This window comes from Gopherus evgoodei, chromosome 1 (genome assembly GCF_007399415.2).
Source record: "Gopherus evgoodei ecotype Sinaloan lineage chromosome 1, rGopEvg1_v1.p, whole genome shotgun sequence".
In the NCBI taxonomy this organism is placed as follows: Eukaryota; Metazoa; Chordata; order Testudines; family Testudinidae; genus Gopherus; species Gopherus evgoodei.
This window is the reverse complement of record NC_044322.1, coordinates 251,636,195-251,658,921: the sequence shown is the minus strand read 5'-3', so window position 1 is coordinate 251,658,921 and position 22,727 is coordinate 251,636,195. Positions and strand designations below refer to the sequence as shown.

At 39.9% G+C, this 22,727-nt stretch overlaps 1 protein-coding gene across 1 annotated transcript in view; it reads left to right on the top strand.

Annotated features, from left to right (window-relative positions):
* The first annotated feature begins 719 nt into the window (after positions 1 to 719).
* CACNA1C (calcium voltage-gated channel subunit alpha1 C) overlaps positions 720 to 22,727 on the top strand; it is a 672,248-nt gene continuing 650,240 nt past the window's right edge. The window contains 1 exon segment of the mRNA XM_030542977.1: positions 720 to 1,418. Within this exon segment, the coding sequence (XP_030398837.1) occupies positions 1,370 to 1,418 (49 nt within the window). The 5' untranslated portion in view covers positions 720 to 1,369.

The window sequence follows — 22,727 nt, the reverse complement described above, 5'->3', positions numbered from 1 at the left end:
CAGCACAATTTCTAGCCTCATTCCTGAGAGGGGTATTTCGGAACTCTGCATTTCTTGTTTAACATGGCAGCTCTGAGAGCCCAGATACATTTAACATGTATGTATTCAGTTCACATTTTGTTTGAAAGAAGTCATTTCTGCTCTCTGTGGAGGCTCCTCGTATAGTGGGCCAAATGACAGGGATAATTAAGAAGAATGATGGGACACCCCAACAGAACACTTTTGTGTTTCCACCAAGGATTTTGAAAACCCTAGCTTGATTAATCTGTTTAAACATCTGTGCATCCTCTTTTCTGTGCAACGTATCCCTCCCTATCCCTTTCATCCTCCTCCGTGTATTGTGTTTGTATTTTAGTTATACAGCATCCTGATTGTAATTGATCACATATAATCACAGCTCATTCCGATGTTTTGTTAAACGCCGTTGTATGAAGCAGACTTTAATATTTCAGCAAATAATATTGTCCTCCTTTAAATTCAGATCACAGATGCATTCCGTAGTGGAACCGCAGGGTAGAGCCCACAATATTGAGAAAAAAGATTGAGGAGGGGGTAGTGGAATTCTTGGAGCGATCTGCAGTGAATACTGTAGAGCTCAGTTCCACCAAGCTCTGTCTGTCAGTCTGTCTATTGATTCCACCTCCTCTCCCCCCCCCCCACTTTTCCAGGCAGCCAGATCCAGCTTGCTTTCTTGACGTCATGTCTGTAGAAAGGTTTCAGCAGGCGCAGTGAGGGGAGAGAGCATGTTAAACTTTCAGATCAAGTCAGCCGGCTCCTAAAGCTGTGCACGGGGTCTGTGTGCTGTTGCTGCTGCCACAGCTGGAACATCTGGAAGTGTTCAGTGTGTCTGTCTGTCTGTCTGCGAGAGCGAGAGGGAAGTGAGTGTGCTGAGGGAGGGGAAGGAGTGAGGGGCTGGGACTGTGCTCTCTCTCCCTCTTCATCTGCAGAAACAGCTTTCTGCCAACAGAACGCGCTCAGAATGGCTTTGAAGAGGAGCAGCAACCTTTGAACATCTCTCTCCCCTCCTCTTTTTCTTATTCTTGTAAATGATGGATTTAAAAAAAGACATTTAACCCTTTGAGATTTGTCTTGGATGCTTTTTTTTTTTCGTTTCCCCCCTTCTTGCTCTTTTTTTTTTTTAAATGGTTTAGCAGCCAGAGGTGCTGTGTTAAATTCTTGGAAGGGGCCCGGATGTACTGAGGATGCATTGCAATTTCACTAAAGGAGGCAGTAGTGGAAAGGATCAGTTTTTGGTGTTTGATGCAATAATGGGAATCAGGTAATAATAAAAGGGGAAATACTGTAGCTCCATTCTTCCTTGAATTTTACCAAGCCGATATTTGGAGGGATTAATCTGGACTCATTTTAAATGGTCAATGAAAACAAGAGGATGTACATTCCAGAAGAAAACCATCAAGGTAAGATTGAGGTTTACCTCAAAGGATCTAGCAATTATTTTCTATTCTGTCCATCGTCTCTAATGTCAATTTCTACTGCTGTTGCTAGAGTCAAGGATAGGAGGGGGAATAGCGAGGGAAAGCAAGCTATGACACCAGTTTCCATTCAGATCATACTGATAACATTAGACGGATTTGTTGCAGTGATCTTGTTAGATAGAGTATCCGCTGAAAAATCCCCATGGGAGCATGTGTTTCATAAGAAATACCAGGGAAGGAAAAGTTGTCCAAGTCCTTTTATTTATTTATTTTAAATAACAGAAGAGTGGAAAAGGGACGCCCAAAAGACAGTTTGGAAGAAGGCTAAGTGATTTTGCGGTGCAGCTTGGTTGTTACGTGTCAGAGGAAGATTACTTCCAGTACAGCCTGGTTTAGGGGTTGTCACTAGTTAATATCACACCAATTCCTCCAAACCCAAATCTCAATACAGTTTCCCAAGATGCTGGGAGGGGAGCCCTCTCTTTCGGCTATTTCTAATCTAACATCAAAGGGGAGAGGCTGAGGAGTTATCTGTGTACACACACACACACACACACACACACACACACACACACACACACACACACACGTAATATGTCAGAGATATATAGTGCTAGAAAGATATGATGTAGCCCTGTTTTATGTTTAAATCAAAGTTGGGTTTTACTTTTTGTAGCGAATTCTCAAATAGTTCGTTCTGATCGTCCACAAAATGGACTTTAAGACACGTTAGTTCTCTTTATAATTAAGAAGTGTAACCAGCTACCCCCTATATTAAAACTTTGTTGGTCCAACTCTAGAAGTCGTCCCCCCCACAACCCTCCAATTGGCAGCTGTTATACTTGATGTTATTTTTATCCTGTAACCTGCACGTTCTCAAGCTCCCTCCATTCTCCTCCCCGAGCAGCATTAACGCACAAATTGTGATTGCAGAACAAATAGAGCCATTTTCTTCCCCTGAAGAGACAGCGAGAGAGCGAGCGGTCCTTGGTGGGTAGTAATGTATCGAGGTGTCTATATAACCCCATTTGTGACCAGCGTCTTTCTCATTTCTACTAAATCTCCCCGCATTGCCTGATAAGGAAGCCTCTCCGTTTTAGTGGTGCGTACTTACACCTCTGGTGTCAGAGGCTAACTTGTCTGTCTGTAAATGCTGCCCCCGTTCCTCCCTACTCCTACTTTTACTGGAGGGGGGTTTTCCCTTAAAGACCGCAGTTAAACAACTCGTCTTGCCAAAAGCGCCTCGAGTCATTTGGTGAGCCACTCAATCTGGGGCTAGGAGGGCAGTTTTGGGCCAGATTTTTCTCTTCCTATTTAGCCCCCATTAGTTGGTGAGGAAACACCCACGGTGCATCTGGGCTGTAGTAGCCTTAGTGGAGGAGGAATAGGTGGATTTCAACGATCAAATTCCCAATTAAACACAGATTAAGAAGAAAAACAAACAAACTTCCCCTCCCCCACCAAGTACTCTCTCAAAATAAGGTAGGCGGAGCGAGGAATCAGCCCCGATCTAAATTGTGCTCTTTTTTGTGTAAGCCCTAGTGCTTTGCACATGCATTCGGCAGGCAGAAGTGGATTTCTCCTTCAGTGCCAGAGCTGGTAAGGTGGACGAAGAGCTCAGCCTTCATAGCAATATGCCAACGCTATGGCAACCTGAATCCAGCTCCCTGCTTATCAACTGCAGTGATTATATAATTGGAGGAGCAGTTTTGCATCTGTCTGTGGATGCTGATTCTCAGTGCTCCCAGGTGAAAGAACAACTTGTAAAGCAAACAGAAAACCATCCAAACGTGGAAGCAAGTTGGTTTCCCTGAGGGCTGGCATTTATTCATATGTCTTTAAATTTTTGTAAGTGGTGGAAGCTTGTGAGGTAAAAATGGATTTGTAGCCAAGAAAATGGGGTGGCAAAGAAGATCGGAGCTCAGAGGAAACCAACCCCAGGATATAATGGAGTTAATAGAGCAAAACAGCGATTCTAAAATGAAAGGCAGAGATTAAAAGGATGAGTGCAAAGGAAAGCCAGAATACTGAGTTGCTCTTCTCTATATATCTGAAAACGTGGTTTAGGACACTAGAATGTCATAGCTTTACATTCACCAGCTGTTGACAGCAAGGAGGGTATTCTGGGTACTGCCAGTAAAAGACATATATTAATGTCTGTATTAGACATTTGAGTGGCATGACTAGGCCTCTTCTTGTCATAGGTGCTCTCTGCTTATGTCTATATCTCGTCAACCACATACCTGATTATCCTAATGGTCTCACATTCTGGAGCTGGGATAACAAATGAGCCAAATTACTATTCTTTACTCAAAAAATAGCAAAAGCCTTTGGTCAGGTAGATAAGATCATACAGTTACAAAGGCATTTTTGTTGTGAATACACTATTTTCTTCTGTATTAATATGTGTAGGTTTATAACATACTTATATTAACTTTATTAGTGCTGCTTAGAAAAGTGATGGTATCTTTTCGCCCTGAAGTCATAATTTTCCCAGTTTTTAGAGATGAAAGATATTGGTCTGATATATTTTCCATCACACTCTTGTACTGCACATAGAAAAGGGTTATGGCGTTGTTTTAGCTAGTAGCACTGTTGCTTCTTGATGCTTAGTTACTTTTCAGTGCTTAATTATTCTACACAATGGAATATATTTCAATGACAATTAATTATTCATTGAAACCATAGAGCATATGTTTATTTAAGGGAAAAAATAAAAAACAAGCACAAGAAAAAGCATTTACAACTAGCTACATCTTATCAAATGCACTTGATGTATCCCATCACAGTATTTCAAATTTTTTAGTCATAAAATAAAATGGGAAATCATTCTGCGAAAGTATCTTTTGCACTCCTTTAAAATGCACAGGGAACACAGTGAACCCTTTGGTGCTCCTAGCTTGAGTCTCAGGTGTAGTTTAAACATCCAGTTAAATTTCAGTGCTTGTGCTTTTGGCATTGGGGGGTGGGGAATCTTTATTTGATGAGATTTGTTGGCCGAATATGAAGGGAAATAAAACTGGTGGTGGTGGTTTGTTTATTTAAAAAAAAAAAGAGTAGTTCAGCTGCTGCGGTTATCAAGGTGGACATGGGAGAACTTGGGCTGTTTAAGTACTGCCTCTTCCAGAAGGTGGCACTACAGGGCTATGGAGTCAAGAAGTCATAAAAGAAATAGAGAAATCTTTGGCAGGAAAGAATTTCAGGTCCACTCAGTCCATCCTTTGGATCTCAGCAAGAATATCTGCTTTTCAGAAAGAAAGTCCATATATAGCATTGATAGTTAGATATGTATCCATCTTATAATTAAATTAATTAGTACTACAGACCCCTGCTAGGTCATCTATTCCACATAGTAATGATCCTCTGAGTGAAAATCCATTTCTGATATCAGGTTTAAATTGCTCTTGATTCAGTCTCAGATTATGCCTTTGGGTTTTGTCCTTGTTGCACAGTCTGAACAGATTCTGACCTGCTCGTTGTGGAACTTCCTTAGGTATTTTTAAACCATAATTAGGTCTTACTGTAGCCTCCTTCTTTTCTAGGCTGCACATATTTTGTTCTTGATATTTTTCCTTGTAAGACAGTCTCTTCAAAATAAGTTTGTATCTTCTTAAATAAAGGCTATATTAATTAGTTCATCAATTTACCAGGAACATACTGATAATAAGAGAGTCAAGCCCCTAATATACTCATAAGATAATTTCTGACCTGAAGTTAGGGTCATGTGATGTGTACTGTGGCAGAAAATAATACATCATCTTAAGGGAGAAAGATATTTTCCTTTACTTTACAGGTAAAAATGCATAGATTTCATTTTATGGGTTGGAATCTGTCTCATTCTATGTTACAACACAAAACCATTGAAGATGTAAGATAGATAATACTGGATGGCTGCTCTAATTTTCTGGTGTATTTTCAGCATCCTAATTTTACTTTCTATACTTTTGGGGAGTTGCTGCTACATGTATGAGAAACTGCTCTCCTGCCATAATTAAAAAAAGTAAATTAGCCATTTGTTCATTAATTTTCTGGTAACTATATTTTGTCCTTCCATTTTTCTGTAAAAGGTCTGTCAGTAGAGACATTAGAAAATCTGTTTTGTGGAACATAAAAATTCTATCTTTTCAGACTGGTGCCCATGGTATCAGATCATATTTCTGTTTCAGATTTTGGCAGAAAAGAAACCTTGAATTGCTGCTTTGAAGTGCAGTTCTGCAACTCCTAGCCCTAGTGACTGAACAATAAATAATGTTATTTACAAAGCACTATCTTCCTCCTCAAAGTAGTCAGCACATTGTGCAAGCAATTAAAGTACTGTTGCAATATTAAATAAAATAGTTGAGACATTAACTAAAGCTTCATAAAATACATGTCTCAAAAGATAGGTGGTCCCTGTTGATAGACTAAAGCACAGCTCCCCTGGACTCGAGCAAATGAGTCCAATCCAGCCAATTAAAGAGGGCTGGGCTACCCCATAGCCTATAAAGGGCTGCCAGTGGGCAACCGGAGGAGGAATTGCTTGAGATGGGCTATTTTCTGGGGAGGAGGAGGTATGCTGGAATGGAACTAACACCTGTGGCGGATGTCCGGAAGCAAGGGGGTCAGGTGCTCAGGGCAATAGCCATGAGACTGCTGCCCCAGAAAAGGAGCAGAGCTGGTCAGAACTGGGACCCTGCCAGAAGCCCTGAGAGGGGTGGAGCAGAAGCCTGGAAGTAAGGACTAAGTTAAAACTGTTTTTCTACTGGCTTCTATTAAGAAAATGGATATGGCAGCATATATTCTGGAGTTGGGGAGAAACCCTGTGTCACTGGCCGGGCAACAGCATAGCGATGCTGAATGCTCTCTAAAGAGAAGTGTTTTCAGGCAGTCTTTTTCCCCCAAAGGGAGGAGCCAGGGCCGGCTCCAGGCACCAATGGAGGAAGCACGTGCCTGGGGCAGCACATGTTAAAGGGTGGCACAGTCCGGGCAGCCTTTTTTTCTTGCTTGGGGCAGCAAAAATGGTAAAGGCGGCCCTGGGAGGAGCTATCAACTGAAGTGGATGTCTAGACAGAGAAAGAGTTCTGCATATGAAGGGTTATTACATCTGCTGACAGAAGGTGTGGAGATGCAACCCCAAAAAGGTGGTTGATGTAAGAGCATAGATCCAGCCAGGAGAGGGTTCAGTGAGGAGATCTTGATTGTACAGTGACCCCCAAATAAGCTTCTATCTCTTTTATATAGACTTCAATGAGAAATGTTGCATATGCCCTGAGTTCTCAAAATAAATATGTACCCCACACAAAGCAATCGAACAAAAAACAGTAAACAAAACAAAATAGTAAGAGGACTAAAGAATGCCACCATGGCTAAACAGCAGAGTAAAAAAGGTAGTTAGAGGCAAAAAGGCATCCTTTGAAAATTGGAAGTAAAATTCTAGTGAGGAAAATAGAAAGGTGCATAAACGCTGGCAAGTCATGTATAAAAGTATAATTAAGCAGTGCAAGAAAGAATTTGAAAAGCAACTAGCTAAAGATATAAAAATGATCAGCATTTTTTTTAAGTACATCAGAAGCAGGAAGCCTGCCTAACAATTGATGGGGCTGCTGGACGATGAAGGTGCTGAAGAAGCATTCAAGGAAGACAAGGCCATTGTGGAGAAGCTCAATGAATTCTTGTATTGGTCTTTGCTGCACAGGGTATGGGAGAGATCCCCATACCTGAGCCATTCTTTTGGAGACAGGACTGCAGAGGAGGAGGAGGAGAGGAGAATATGATTGTGAGAGTGGTATCTCTTTCTCTCTGGAGCATGTCTGAATTGAGTCACACTTTATATCTTAACTGTGAACTTTGCTTGAAAAAGTCCTATTGTATCTGTGTTTGAAAAAGGCAGGGGATGCTTTCAGTTTAGTTTTCCACTTTACAATAAAACCCACTACTAGGGTGTTTTAAATATCACCTATGCGTATAGAATTCTTTCGTGCTCTCATTGGTCTGTCATGGTACGATTGAGATAAGTGCCCTAATTCTTAACATGATTAAGTATTTCCAAATATAACCCCTCAATAAAATGGGACCATGAAAGAAGAGAAAGGGACATGATTATGTAGGGGCTATCTACCAGAAAGACTTCTGTGTTTTCTGGGTTAAGAATGAGGCATCCCTGAAAAATCTAGCTGGCATTATTATCGAAGTACCCTTCCAGGACAGAAGCTAACAGGGTCCATAGGGCAAGGAGTGTATTATTGCCTATCCTCCTCATACTAGTGATATTTTATCCATGTCTAAAAATTATGTTTCAAGAGGGCACATACTGTATGAAGCACAGAATATAGAAAAAAAGTTAGAGCCTGGAGTAATGCTGCATTTCAAATCCCTTGTTGATTACACATGATTGTCCACTGCCAATAATTAATTCTTATCTTCCAGTAGTGTTCTTTGGTTGCCATAGCAACAATCCATGGTCAAGCTATCAACAGATGCCGAGAGGTCCAGCTGTGAGGTCAAATGACAATACTCTACAGTCAGGAGAGCTGAGCTGCCCCATAGCTGGACACAATCCTCTTTCCCCAAAAAAGGAAAGGCATACACTTTGTTGCCAAGAGATGGATTCCTAAGAGGTGGGCTGGGCTACTGCAAGTTTAAGGACAGAATGTTAACTTAGATGTGCCAGCTAATAGCTTAATTACAGCCATGCTATTGAGTTTAATCAGCCAGCATGATCAATTGTTGGAGCCACAGATGGTGGGTTTCAGGGAACTCACATACCACGAACATCTTCACCAGAAGCCACACTGAACTCAGCCAGGGTAGACAGTATTTTGGAAGCCTGAGATTCTCATAATTTAAAGGAATGGCGAGACAAACCTGGAGTCATTCTTTTCAACAAATATACTAAGCTTGTCACAGCAGTGTAAGCAGGTAGTTTTCCTACCCTGTGCCAAAACATAGTCCTTACGTACTGTAAAAGGTCAAAAATTCCCTTGCTCAGATTTGAATTTATGCTTTACTTAACAGTAGATAATAAAAATAAGAGTCCAAGTCCAATTCAAGTCCAAGCTGCCTTTGTAGGTTTGGCTGCTTCTATGCTTTCTCCTCAAGGATTCTTCAAATGAGATCCTGCATACACTCTGCTCAGAAAACCACTTTCACCGCCATTATAACCAGGGTGAAGTCAACAACACTTTCCTGCAGCCATGAGCCAGCAGAAATCTATGAGCAATTCCATGCAGGATTCCACTAACTGTAAACAAAGCAGGTCGACAGAAGAATTCTGTTCCTCTGTTACAAACGTTCATTTGAAGTGATTACTGTTGAGGGCAAATTTGGATTAACCACACGTAGTGCTACTAGATAGAGCTCAGCTGGGTAGTTTCTCAAAATGTAGTTGGCTGGAGACATACAAAATCTCTTGTGCTTGATTATAGCTCTTTTATATACCCCTGTAAAGTCCTTTGTACAGAAGATGATTGGACTCCAGGTGCCTTTCCCTGCCATCTTCTATCTACTCTATGACCCATCTGCATTCTGTCCCAGATATCATCATTAAACCCCAGTGATATGTGGGCAAAAGAAACAACCGGAATCAACTCCCTGGCGCCCCCTTTGTTGCAGTCTCCTTTAAACAATGGAATCGGTTATCAATGAGTTTATTGACACCTTGGCTAGAAAGTGAAGTCCAGTATGCCTCAGCACCAGTAAGGAAACTGAAAAATCCACAGGACTTCTCAGTCTCCAGAGCTGGATACAAATAGACGTGTGTTAGTACAGAGGTGGAGGAGATATTTGGATCTTATTCTGAAACCTGCAAGATGTAGCTAAATCACCCAATATGGATGACATGTGGACCTAAAATTTTCAGACGAAATCCAAAGATGAGGTCAAGAATATGACTATCCCTGTGGGAGCTCTCTTTATCCTGTGGGTAAAACTCAGTTAATTGTTTCCATGAAAATACAAATTAGTGACCATCTGCACATTGAAATCCCAAGGGATATAGAATATTTCCTTTTTAAAAATATGCTTCTATAAATGGCTTTGTTTTTTTTAACTGAAGTTTTTCAACTTTTAAGTCCATGATGTGGATGGCTGCCTTTGGATATTTTGGAAAAAACAATTTAAAATGACTGAACATGACACTATAATTATAAAGTAAATATGGCCTAATTGAGTAATTAAGTCAACATTTCTTCCTTACAGGCATTACAGGGAAGAGCATTCATGTTACTGATCAGATTTCAGATCCTTTATTCCAAAGGAGGAAGGGGAAAAAAAGTTTTCTTCATTTGTCAGCTTGCCAGAGGGATATGCTAGTTTTAAATAATCCTCCCGTTTAAAAAGTGATACTTTTGTTTTGTCCATGTGATGTCCCTATTACAAATTTCATGTCACATTTGTCAGACATACTCTCTTAAGTTCAATAAAAAGTATCTGAGTCTCCCTGCAAGTCAATCTATCCCAGGTTTGTCAGATACAGGCTATATTTTCTCTGCTTCATGCATTCTTGATAATAATAATAATTCTGAATTTGGAATGTCTTATACTATCTAGTTGTTAGCAGTAGATTTAATGCATTTTAGATATAGAAGCATTGCAATGATCCGTATGATAGGCGATAGAGTTTAAGTAAATTCAGGAGGTTAATGATAGTGCCAGTTGAAGATGATGTTAAAATACATTCTTGCCATTGAATATACTCCAAAATATATTTAACCTAAAGTAAGGTTAAGGTATGACATGGACAAATGTAAGGAGGTTGAAAGTTAGGTCTGATATGCCATGTCATCTGTAATGCACTTTGCTGTTTCTACGTAATGCAGTATTGAAAATCTCTGTAATATGCAGACATGGCAGACTACTCAAAAATGAGTACTCAAAAAACGAAATTCTCCCTTCAGATCTGCATTCAAATATCTAGAATGTGGATTTAGTTGAGTGTCTAAGGGCCTGATAGTCTCTCTGGTTAACTGAGGATCCACCGGTATACTACCTGTCTCAGAAGTGTGGATCAGCAAATGTTCTCTATCTTCTGCATTTGTGATTTCAGAATCTTTGTGGTTTGATTTAAAATTGGTGCCTTTAGCAAGAAGCAAGAGTTATTTGTATATTGACAACTGAAACAGATTTGAATGTAGAGTTGATTTGAATGTAACTTATGCTAACCTTAAGTGGAATAATTTGTACTGCTGAGCCGACTCATATATAGTGTCAACAAGGGCAAGCGATATGTAATTTTATACCACTTCAACTAAATTAGAATTCTAGATGCAAAATCTAGTACACTGGGTCATCATTTAGATTTGGGACATTCCAGGAAGGTCTTTGACTCCATAAAACAATGAATGGATTAAAATAACACATGTAATATTTTTTTGTCTGTCAAGATAAAATCTTGCTCCAGTGTTTTTCCTGGGCCGTACTGTCCCATGAGTTGTAAAGTAGAATTGCTCATTGATTTAAATGGACAGTTCAACTTAAAAATCGATGGAACAATAGGCTCCAAGTTATTTAGAGGTAAACAATATATTTTACTCACCCACAATGAAAGTCTAAAAGATAAAGAGCACTTTTCAGAATGAATACGCTGTGAGATACACTTGAAAATCAATTTTAAATCTCCAGATTCAAGTTTTAAAATATATCTAATCAAACTCCTCATCTATTCACGGTGAGCAGAAATACTGCTTATCAAATTTTTACACTATTGAGCTTGACAAAATGGGTGCTGTTTACTTTTAGCTATTCAAAGAACACCATGCATGTCTGCGGGGGATCCATTGGTCCCGCGGCTCCACTGAAGCCGCGGGACCAGTGGACCCTCCGCAGGCACCCCTGCGGGAGGTCGACCAGAGCCGCGGGACCGGCGACCGGCAGAGTGCCCCCCGCAGCATGCCGCCATGCTTGGGGCAGCGAAATGTCTAGAGCCGCCCCTGACTATTGCTGTATGTAAAGTAAATAAGATTTTTAAAATGTTTAAGCAGCTTCATTTAAAATTAAATTAAAATGCAGATCTTTTCAGTTTAGTGTGATCCTTGCCCTTGCTTTTCCTTGCTGAGTTTTCCAATGTCTGGCACATATTCGGATACTTTAAGCTGCACACAGGCTTCTGGGGGATCAGTTGTTAACCGCCTCCGAGAGGGACAGAGGACAGATTTCGTGTTTGAAAATACCTGTTCACAAAGGTATGTGGATCCAAATGCTGACAGCATTGCAAAAAAGAATTTTCTTCAAACAGTTAAATTTCACTGGCAGGGACATCCAGCAGGTCAGAATAAAGGCCCCATGATCTCTCTTGGTAGCTTCAAGTGCACTCCTCAGATCTCCAAACATTGATGTCCACAATTCTGAGCTTTTTAACTGAATGGGCTGCATTTTGAAATCTTCAACACCCATCCACTGAAATACAGACAAATCCAAGTTGCTTTCGTTGAACTTTTCAGGTTTAATTAGAAAAGAAAGCATTGGGCCAAATCACTGGAAATCTTGAAATCTGTCAGAAAATTCTGATTCCAGTTCTTTGCATATACATTCCAATCTCATTGACACTGACAATGCAACATGTCGATAGCTCTTTTATGTGTTGGAAGTAGCGGATAGTTGAAGTTCAAATATCCCAAGAAAAGTTGCTAGTTTTACAACAAATGCCTTCCAGGCTTCATAAAGATCCAGAATCGTTTGCCCTGCACCCTGGAGATAGAGATTGAGTTTGTTTAGGTGAGCGGTGATGTCAGTTAGAAACATGAGCTTATGCAGCCATTTGTCATCATCCAGGTCTGGGTAGTTTTGTCCTTTTTCTGACAAAAAGGCCTTGATTGCATCAAAACAGTTTACAAAGCACACCAAAACTTTGCCACGACTTAGCCACTGAATGTTACTATGAAGTGGAATGTTGTTATAAGCACTGTCCATCTCTTCTAGCAGTGCTTGAAACTGTCTGTGAGTCAAAGCAGATCGAGTAACAAGGAAATTCACAATTTGCACCACTGTATTCATCACATTATTAAGCTCTGAATTAGAAATTTTAGCATGCAGGTTTTCTCGATGGTTAATACAATGAAATTTGACTGTCGGGTGGCCAATTTGATCTTCCAGTAACTTTACAAATCCCTTCTATTTTCCAGCCATGGCAGGTGCACCATCTGTTGTATCACAAAATATTTTTATGATGTCAACTCCTTCAAAATGGTTTACAAAACTTTCCACTATATCTTCCCCCTTTCTTGTGCAGAGCCCCCCAGAGCAGTAGCCAGGACCCGAGAAGTGTGAGTGCCACTGAAAATCAGTTCGTGTGCTGCCTTTGGCATGCATGCCATAGGTTGCCTACCCCTGCCCTAAAGGGACCTGATTTTTCACAGGGGAGGTGCTTATCAGTTTCTGAAAATCAGGTCCCTTTTAAGGGGATCACAAATTAAGCATCTGAAAATTTCCACTTCATTAGCCACTTTAAAAAAAATTAGCTCCTATGAAGAGAGAGAGGGATCAGGCACTGGCTGTGGGCTCACTCTGCAAGCCCTCTGCATGTGGAACTCTAACTGCAGTTAATGGAGGCTTGGTGAATGAAGGGCCTGCAGGATTGGGTTCTAATATCTAAAACAAATTTATTTAAAATGGATCAGAACAAATAATTATTTCTTATCTGTTAAGTGCCAAATAGCACTAAATAGGACACACAATTTAGACAGTCCTGTTCTGAAGAGCTTACTATCTAAAAGTTAGAAATGGAGAAGGCTTGGACTTCTTGGAAACTTTGAAGAAGGATTAATTTGAAGTTAAATATGTTGTTTGCTTTCTGGATTTACTTCTTGTGGGCATGGGGGGTGAGGATTGGGAGGGCGTTGAAAACAGAGAGGTGGTGTTTTGATGAAATGGGATGAGGTGTGTATTCTTTGCATAATAGGACATTATGGAAAAAGTCAGATAGAAAGAGAGAATGAGATGAACAGGGCTTCAGGACTGACATTGCCTGCAGAGAAGAGGGGATTGAGGAAGTAACATAAGAAATGAGTTAATACCTCAGGTAATCTGTAATAATATAAGCGAATATGTACCCATGTTATGCACTTGTGGGAAAATGGTTTGAGGTAAATGCTAGTGGGCGTTGCTAGAAATGCCCACTGAAGCAACTAAAAAACAAAGTAAAACTGGATAAAATGTGGCAGAAGATGTGAACCTAGAACTTTTGCAAACCCATGGGAGCATACATAATAAGGGGCCACAGTATGCATATAGCTTGAGATGCCTTAAAAAGAGGCCTGATTTTCAGAAAGTGAACAGTCCAGTAAAATGTTTTGAAGCCGTTTGTAGTCTGAGATGAACCCACTTCCACCATATCCTAGTGATACTTATACTTAGACATCAGCTTATGCTTATATTGTGCCAAACTAGGGCACATATTTCTACCAACAGAAAGTTAAAATGCATGAGCCATATAATGCTATTGACTTTAAGCAGAGCTTGCACTGAAATGAAATGGAATTTGCTATCAGTTTTCTGTAGTGTCTACTATTTCACTTTGTTTCTCCAAGGAAGCATATATGATACCTTGGCTTTGCCTTGATTCCATCAGCATTTCCTCAGGATACTTTGGCTGTTGTTGTTTTTGTTTGAATATGCATTTATTTGTTATATCTTCTGCATGGGAACATTTGTGCTGCAAGTAGTGGCAGTGTACCAAAGAGGAGATTTTGGCTTGTGCATAGAATTTAGAGGTTGTTTTTGTAGTAAGTTGCTACACTTTTTGACATGGAACCTATGGGACCTGAGGGTATGTCTACATTACGAAATTAGGTTGATTTTATAGAAGTCGATTTTTAGAAATCAATTTTATACAGTCAATTGCGTATGTCCACACTAAGTACATGAAGTCAGCGGCACGCGTCCTCACTACCATGCCTAGCATCGACTTACGGAGCGGTGCACTGTGGGTAGCTATCCCACAGTTCCTGCAGTCTCTGCCGCCCATTGGAATTCTGGGTAAAGCTCCCAATGCCTGTTAGGACAAAAAACATTGTTGTGGGTGGTTTGTGGTACATTTTGTCAGTCACCTCTCCCTCCGTGAAAGCAACGGCAGACAATTGTTTTGCGCCAGACACCAGGGTGATTAGAAGAGCATAGCAAGGCGTGCTGTGCATCAGAGAGGCTTGAAAACCAGTTTCATGACTGGCCAGGCTTCTGTGTGACAATTGTATGTGTTTCTCCTTGATGCAAACCCACCCCCTTTGTTGATTTTAGTTCCCTGTATGCCAACCACCCTCCCCTGTTCGAAATAAAGTAACTTTTATTTTGAAACCATGCATTCTTTCTTTATTAATTAAAAAAAATGAGATAACGGCCAAGGTAGCTCGGGTGGGGTGTGGGAGGAGGGAAGGACAAGGCCACATTGCTTATTGTAGCCACACTAAAAATCAAATTGTTTGAATGGCAGCCTTCTGTTACTTTGACCATCCTCTGCAGTGGAATGGCTGGGTGCCTGGAGCCTTCCCCCCTCCACATTCTTGGGCGTCTGGGTGAGGAGGCTATGGAACTTGAGGATGAGGGTAGGCAGTTATACAGTGGATGCAGTGGGAGTCTGTGCTCTTGCTGGCTTTCCTGCAGCGGCAACAGACGCTTCATCATCATCGTGTGTTTGCTCCCCCAACAGATGCTTTATCATGTCCTTTCCTGGCCTCTGGCACTGAATGCCTCCATGCATTAAGCTGTGCCCTATCAATGCAGGAGTACTGCATGAGCTTGGAAAACATGTCATTGCAAGTGCATTTTTTTTGCCTTCTAATCAGCGATAACCTCAGGGACAGAGATGATAGAGGGCATGTAGAAATATTCTACGCTTTACGATTCTGGGGGGACTGCATGGTCACCTCTGCTGCTGAGTTTGCCACGCTGACCAAACAGGAAATGAAATTCAAAAGTTCCCAGAGCTTTTCCCGTGTACCTGACTAGTGCATCGGAATTCAAAGTGCTGTCCAGAGCAGTCACAATGGAGCACTCTGGGATAGCTCCTGGAGACCAATACCGTAGATTTGCGTCCTCACTACCCCAAATTCAACCCAGCAAAGTCAATTTTAGTGCTGCTCCCCTTGCCGTGGAGGAGTACAGAAGTCGATTTTAAGAGCCCTTTAGGTCGACAGAACGGGGTTGATTGTGCGAACGCATTCATTTTTAAATCGACCTAACGTGTCTAATTTTGACCCAGACCCGTAGTGTAGAGCAGGCCTTACAGTTCCTTATTTGCCAGAAGCATAGATAAGGAAACCCCATCCAGAGCCAGATTCACAAATGTCAAAGGGCACAAATCAAATATGTTGCTCTTATAGCACACCTGAGTGATTTTTATATTTCATAAAGGGATAAGGCTGGCCATAAGGATGAGCGTACAACTTGAATTTTGAATGGTGTTACTTCTGCCTATGTACCTCAGAACTCTAACATTATTTAAATATACGGTTACATGGATAGACGTCAATCTGTGTGTGGTAGCATGGGGCTTAAACCCCTGTTTAATAAAACCCTTATAATGACTTCACAGGGGGCAGACACCAGATGGCCCAACTCAAGCAATACAGCAGATGTACTTAATAGGTCAGCAGGAGTTTATTTTGTGGATAAATGAAGAGGCTAATATCCAGCAAGTACCTTACTCTGCTGGAGAAAAGTAACTATGGAATATAAAGTTTTGGAGGCTCAGGATAGTAGTTTCATTTGCTCCCATTTTATTACCTGGATTATCAGAAGCTCTATCATACTTCCATGGAGGTTTTACCTGGTTCATTATGATGAGACCTCTGGCCGTTCTTATCTCCTGTGGGACTGAGTTCCATAGACTAGGTCCAGCTTCTGTGAAAATTCTGTCTTGAGAACTTATAAGGCTTCTCCATTGGTCAACAGCTTCATGGTTCCAGTGGAATGTAACTGTCATAGAAGCATCAGAATGTAGTGCTGGAAGGGACTCAAGAGGTCATCTAGTCTAAAGTCATGGAGGTAGAGAGAGAGAGTCTTTCAGCTAACTGGGAAAAATCCCCTGGAGGGGTTTGAATATTAGGAGAAAGACCTCAAATTGAACTTCGTGTTTTGAACCAGTTGCAGCCTATTCAGGTTATGTGATTTCATTCCTAGATGTGTGTTGTAGTAATCAAGCTTGGGTCTCATGAATGCAGGGGTCAGCGTGCCCAGGCTGAGTCTGACAGGAAGGGGAACAATCTTCTGATCAGATGCTGATAGAAATGGACATTCTTTGCTGCTGTATCTACATGCCTCCAATAGCATTGAGGAGCAAAAGAGAACCTCACAGCTGAGAACCATTTTAACAATCTGTGCGCAGAAGCTCTCAATGGATTTGTAGTTAGGGAGGAGGTAAGTTCTTTTCTTCCTCACTGTTCCTACTTGAATCAGCTCTATGTAATCTTGGTTCAGCTTCAGCCAGCTGCTTTTGATCTATATGTTCATCTCAGCTAGGCATTTGAAAAGGTGGTAGTTGGTGCTGCAAACTGTAGTCTCCATTGTGACTTGAACAGAAACATAGTGGACAGATTTGTTTAGTTCTAGCTATCTGTCATCTCTTCAGCGAAACTGTCACAGGGTTTTAAATTCCTTTAAAAATGTTCTTATGAAAATGCATATTACATACTTAAGAAACTGGAATACCCCCTTTCCCGAGCCATTCTAATGTCTTGGACATATATGCTGGTGTGCTCTTTGTATGTAGGCAGAGGTATTAGTCACTCAATGGACCAGAATAAATAAATTACTCTAAATGGCACTGATCTAGTTACATTATATTGAGTTTTGAAAGGGGTAGGAAAACATGCAATAAAAGAAAGATGTGCTAATGTCCTGTATGACCCATGTTTTCTAATTACAGTGCCAAAACTATTAAGCTCTATTCTAATGATACATATTAAAAGAATTTAGAGCAAAATATTTTTCAATTATTAAGACCTTTTTTTTTTTTAGTGAGATTCACCAGTAGGTGCAGATGTTGCATGAGCCCTTTAAAGGTAATTATTCTGCATGGAGATTTTGCCACATGACTTCTATTAATGGATTCCTTAGATTAAATACATTTGTATCATGCTAAATATATAATCCTTAGAGTTGGTGGACTAACTTTTAGCTGTATCTGTGTGAGTTACATATCACATAAAATTTTACCTAAAAAGAAATTTCAACTTTTTACTGGAGTCACTTTTATTTAGAACAAGTTTTGGTCATGGCTTTTCCATAAATAGATAATGAAACAAAATCTTAGAAGAATGAGAGCAATAATATAGTTGCATCTGAATTCTGTCATTCTCATAAAGTATGTTCCATCTAAGGTAAATCTTAAGTGTCTTTATTCCTAAATTTTTTAGTGAAATGTGCAACAGTTGACATTACAAATGGCAAAATATTCTTTTTATTTGAGAAGAGATCATATCACTTTGTCGGGGCAAGTAATATATTTCTAAAAATCATGGACTGCATACATATTTTCTTTATATCATTGTAAACCCCTCATTCTATCATACATGCTATATCTTTTGGAAGATCTACCAAATAGGGGCACAGTGTATTCGTCATATCTTTACATATCATCTCTTCAAAACCTCTTTTTCCACAGCCTATAACTTACATTTTATAAATGCAATTCTGAATTTGTGCTTTTTGGAGAGTCAGTATGCAGACAGAGGTGAAACACTTGCCTTCCTCTGAGATGTGGTAGTCTGCTGTGGCCTACTCCATTTCTGTGAAATTATTTCTTTTGAGTCTTAGATTAATTTCACTTCCAGAAGACCATCAGCAAGAAAATCAGGTCACAAAAATTGTGGACTGGCTCAAAATGGTGGCTGCAGTTCAGTCTATAGGTTTCACCTCATTGTCTCATTTGTACAGTATTTATTAAATTATTTGAGGTTCCAGCGTAGGAAAATCTTTTTAAAAACTGAAGAAATAACATGTATCACATCCAGTAGCTTCTAGTATGGAGCTTTTGCAGAAATTGCAAACATATATTCTCCTTTTCAGTAACTTCACTGTAATTTTTCATTGACTTACCGATAATGCTTTCCCTCTCCATTTAATCCTGAATGCTCTCCACCTGCAAATGGCCAGATGTGGTAGAATGACCCAAAACATGAGATGAGAAAATGCAGGACATTTTTAGATTTAACTATGGTTGATTTATTTAAAGTAACATAACTCTTCTATAACACCAATTTCCTGATTAAACAGTTGTGCTACAAATGACTTGGAATAACGACGACAATAGAAACACGGATCTGTGTGAGAGGATGTTGGGTGTTTCTTATTATAGGCCCAGATATATCATAAAAGGGGACATTTGAGAGATTTATTAGGAAATAATTTACTTTAAATTGCAACATAACTTTACAGAGTTTTCTGCTGTTCTCAAACTGTCTGTGAATAACTAATAGATCTTAGGGTCAGAAGGAACCATTATGATCATCTGGTATGACCATTTGCATAGCACAAGGCAAAGAATCTCACCTAATAATTTCTACATCAACCCATAACTTCTTTTTGAGTAAGTAGTAGAGGTCATATATGTGGACATTAGTAAGGCTTCTTCTAACACAGTAACACATTACACCCTCATAAGCAAACTAGGGAGATATAGTCTAGATTAAATTACTGGAAGATGGGTGCACAACTGGTTGAAAGATCATATTCAAAGAATAGTTGTCAATGGTTTTCTGTCAAACTGGGAGGATGTATCACGTAGGGTCCCACAGAGGTCCATCTTGGGTCTGGTACTATTCAGTATTTTAATTAATGACTTTGATGGTGTAGTGGAGAATATACTTATAAAATTTGTGAGTCATCATCAAGCTGGGAGAAGTTTCAAGCACTTTGGAGGACGGGATTAGAATTCAACATGTTCTTGATAAGTTGGAGAATCAGTCTGAATCAATAAGAAGAAATTCAAGAAAGACAAGTGCAAAACACAGCACTTAGGAAGGAAGTTCACAAATATAAAATGGGGAATAACTGGCTAGGCAGCAGTACTATAGAAAAGGATTGGGGGTTATAAAGGATTGTAAAATTAATGAGCCAAGAACATTATGCAGTTGCAAAAAAGGCAAATACCATTTTAGGATATACTGATGGGTGTTGTACGTAAGACATAGGAAGTAATTGTTCTACTCTACCTGGCACTGGTGTGACCTCAGTTGGAGTAGTTTGTCCAGTTTTGGGCACCACACTTTAAGAAAGATGTAAACAAACTGGAGAGTCCAGAGGAGAACAATACAAATAAGAGGTTTAGAAAACGTGACCTCTGATGAAAGTAATGGGAATGTTTAGTTTAGAGAAGAGATGATGATTGAAGGGGGGGACCATGAAAATAGTCTACAAATATGTAAAAGGCTGACAAAGAGTTTGGTGACTAATTGTTCTCCATGTCCACTGAGAAGAGTACAAGAAGTAAATGGCTTACTTTGCAGCCTGGGAGATTTAGATTAGATATTAGGAAAAACTTTCTAACTAGAAGGATAGTTAAGCTCTGGAATAGACTTTCAAGGGATGTTGTGGAATCCCCATCACTGGAGGTTTTTAAGAATAGATTTGACAAGCACTTGTCAAGAATGGTCCAGGTATACTTGTCCCTGCTTCAGTGGAGGGGGCTGGACTCACTAGATGACCTCTTCAGGTTCCTTCCCACCCTACTATATCTATAGGTGCCAAGAAGCTTCAACTTCCATTGACTTCGGTGTGAGCTGAGACCTATTAAAAAGTCATATGACTTGATCAATGATTAGCAATACTGTCTAAATAGCATTCACATAGCAATTACCCACCAACTTTTAATTGAGAGTTCTACAATCCTGGTTTGTAGCTACTGTTGCAATGTTTTTCTGTTGATCAGGGATTTTGCATGTGCGTGCATTTATTCAGTAATGATCAATGGATCTGCTTTTGTATAAACAGGAATTTATATTTTTAGAAAGAATCTATAGAGACTGTCTCGTGCATTTGTCTGCACCCACTGCGGAAAAGGTCAGAGTGGTTGGTTAACAATGTTTGTATAGACAGCTAGTGACATAAGAACTATTTCAGGGTTATGCATTACAGCTCTCAACCTAAGATGCAAGCCAGACATTGTGTTTTTTACTCATAACATTGCTTGTGAGGGATCCTCCTTTCCTAACATCTCCCACCTTTTATCATCGTTGGACATGCTTCATTCTAGCAGACAGTTCTGCCTGTACATTTTTTTCTTTACTGCAGATGTAGCCTTCTGATTCAGTGCCTAATTTAGGGCAAAAATTTGCAGAGCAGTGTCAGTGTCTGTTTTTGCATCTGGATATTACACATGCTCAATTTTCAGACTTTGAACACATTCCAAAAGGATACCAGAAAATACAAAAGTATGTCAGAGAAATGTGGGCATGTTAAGATAAACTTAAATGCTTTAAAAAATACCCAAATGATTTAATGAAGTGAAATTCTACTGTGAAAAGTGCCTCTTTAAAAATACAGTTGTCTCAATGATCCCAGATCAAATATGCACAGTTTATGAGTAAAAAAGATGTTTTTTCTATCTGCTGAAATCTAAGACTCAAGCTGATTTTTTTTTCATTCTCATGTATCAGTCAACTTTAATTCACTCATTAAATTTCTGCAGGTTCAGTGAAGGGGCAATTCCAGGGAGATAGGATTTCCTCTTCCCCCTCCCAACCTGTAAAGGTCAAATCCCACACAGGTATCCGTGGAGGTGTTTTTGTGAGTTGAGAGAAAGTGGGATGATGCCACTGGGGCAACATCTATCCCACTTCTTTCTTCTAATCCAGGAGCTGCTAAGTGTTTTTCCTTTCGTCCTCTAAGATGTTAAGGGAACGCTGTCAAGTTTTAAAGCACCCATATGTCTGAATATTTTACCTTCTATAATATTAATTAAAAATAAGATTAATAAAACTGAATAGAGTTAGAAAAAAGATCTGTCTTTTATTATTTGGTTAACTTTATGCATTTGACAGAACTTTGTGTATAGTCAGTTTCATTATTTTCTCTGTACAGTTAGTTTTTCCTGTTGTGAGGGTCTTTTCCACAGCAGCAGAGGAGTGAAAAATACTTTAAAAACAGGAAAATGTGACTGTAAAGACAAAAAGATGAACAGAGAAACTCATGGTCCTCTTTAATACTTATTTTCTTTAACTCACTTTCCTTTTAAACTGACTGTATTTCAAGTATATAGTGCCCTCTTAATTCATTAGGATATTAGATATGTAATCTTAATATATATTACAAAAATATTATTTGTAAATAAATGTTGAGGTCTACATTTTCACGAGTTTGCACTTTTTGGGGCCCAACTTGACACCTTAAAGAGGTCTGCTTTTCAGAAAGTGCTGAGCACCTGCCTATGAGTATCTGGCCCATTTAAGGTGTCAAATGTTTTGCACCCAAAACTTGGGGGGCACAAAATACTAGTCCCTTCTGAAAATGTAGGCCTGGGTTCTCCTACAGGAGTTGATGTATCTTAATACTTAAGGCAATGCAGCAAGCTCTGCTTTAGGTGTTAATAATGTTGCCAGCTCTGAACTTAGCTGCTAACATAAATAAAATGAAAAGACATTTTAAAATATTTGGGAGAAAATGTAGCTATAACTTAAGTCTACCCATATTTTCTGTTAGGGCCAAATTTTGTTTATGTGGTTGGAAAGTTTGTATAAGTCCCAGATAACTGGATAAACAGGCTCGATGCCAGAGTGACTGATCCTGAGAATGCTGGGATCCCAAGAGATCTATATCTGCCCTATGGGAGTGAGGTGCAGAGATACTTAGGTATGGAGAGTTCCTGCATGAGCCTTCCCTTCACCCTTTGCGATCTTGCTTGGGGGCCAAGTACAATCTCCGTGTATGTGCTCCCAGACACAAGGACCAAGAAATTCAAGTGCAAACAATGGTGCTAGAAATCTCAAACTGGATAGGGAAATGATGGAATGATGGCTTTGCAGTATACCTATCAGATGTGGGCAGACACAGAGGTAGTATATGTTGCACATGTTAAGTGGAATAGAAGTTGATGATACTTTATGCACTTGTCCAGCTCTCCCAGACACATCGTACCTGCTTTAGGCAGAATGCCTCTGAAAGTCGCTGACTGGATGTGTGCAAGTACACACAGGCCCTAGAAGCAGCAGTTTAAAGGCACAATGTCACCCACTGAAATCAAAATAACTTGTACAGTACATTGTTTAATTGGTCAGAGCAGATCTCTATGTACAGCTGACTGCTGCTGGGGTTTCCAGATCTCTGGAAAGTGAGGAGCTCATGGAAGGAACTGGTTTAGGGGAAAACTTTGGTTCTAGTGATCATGAG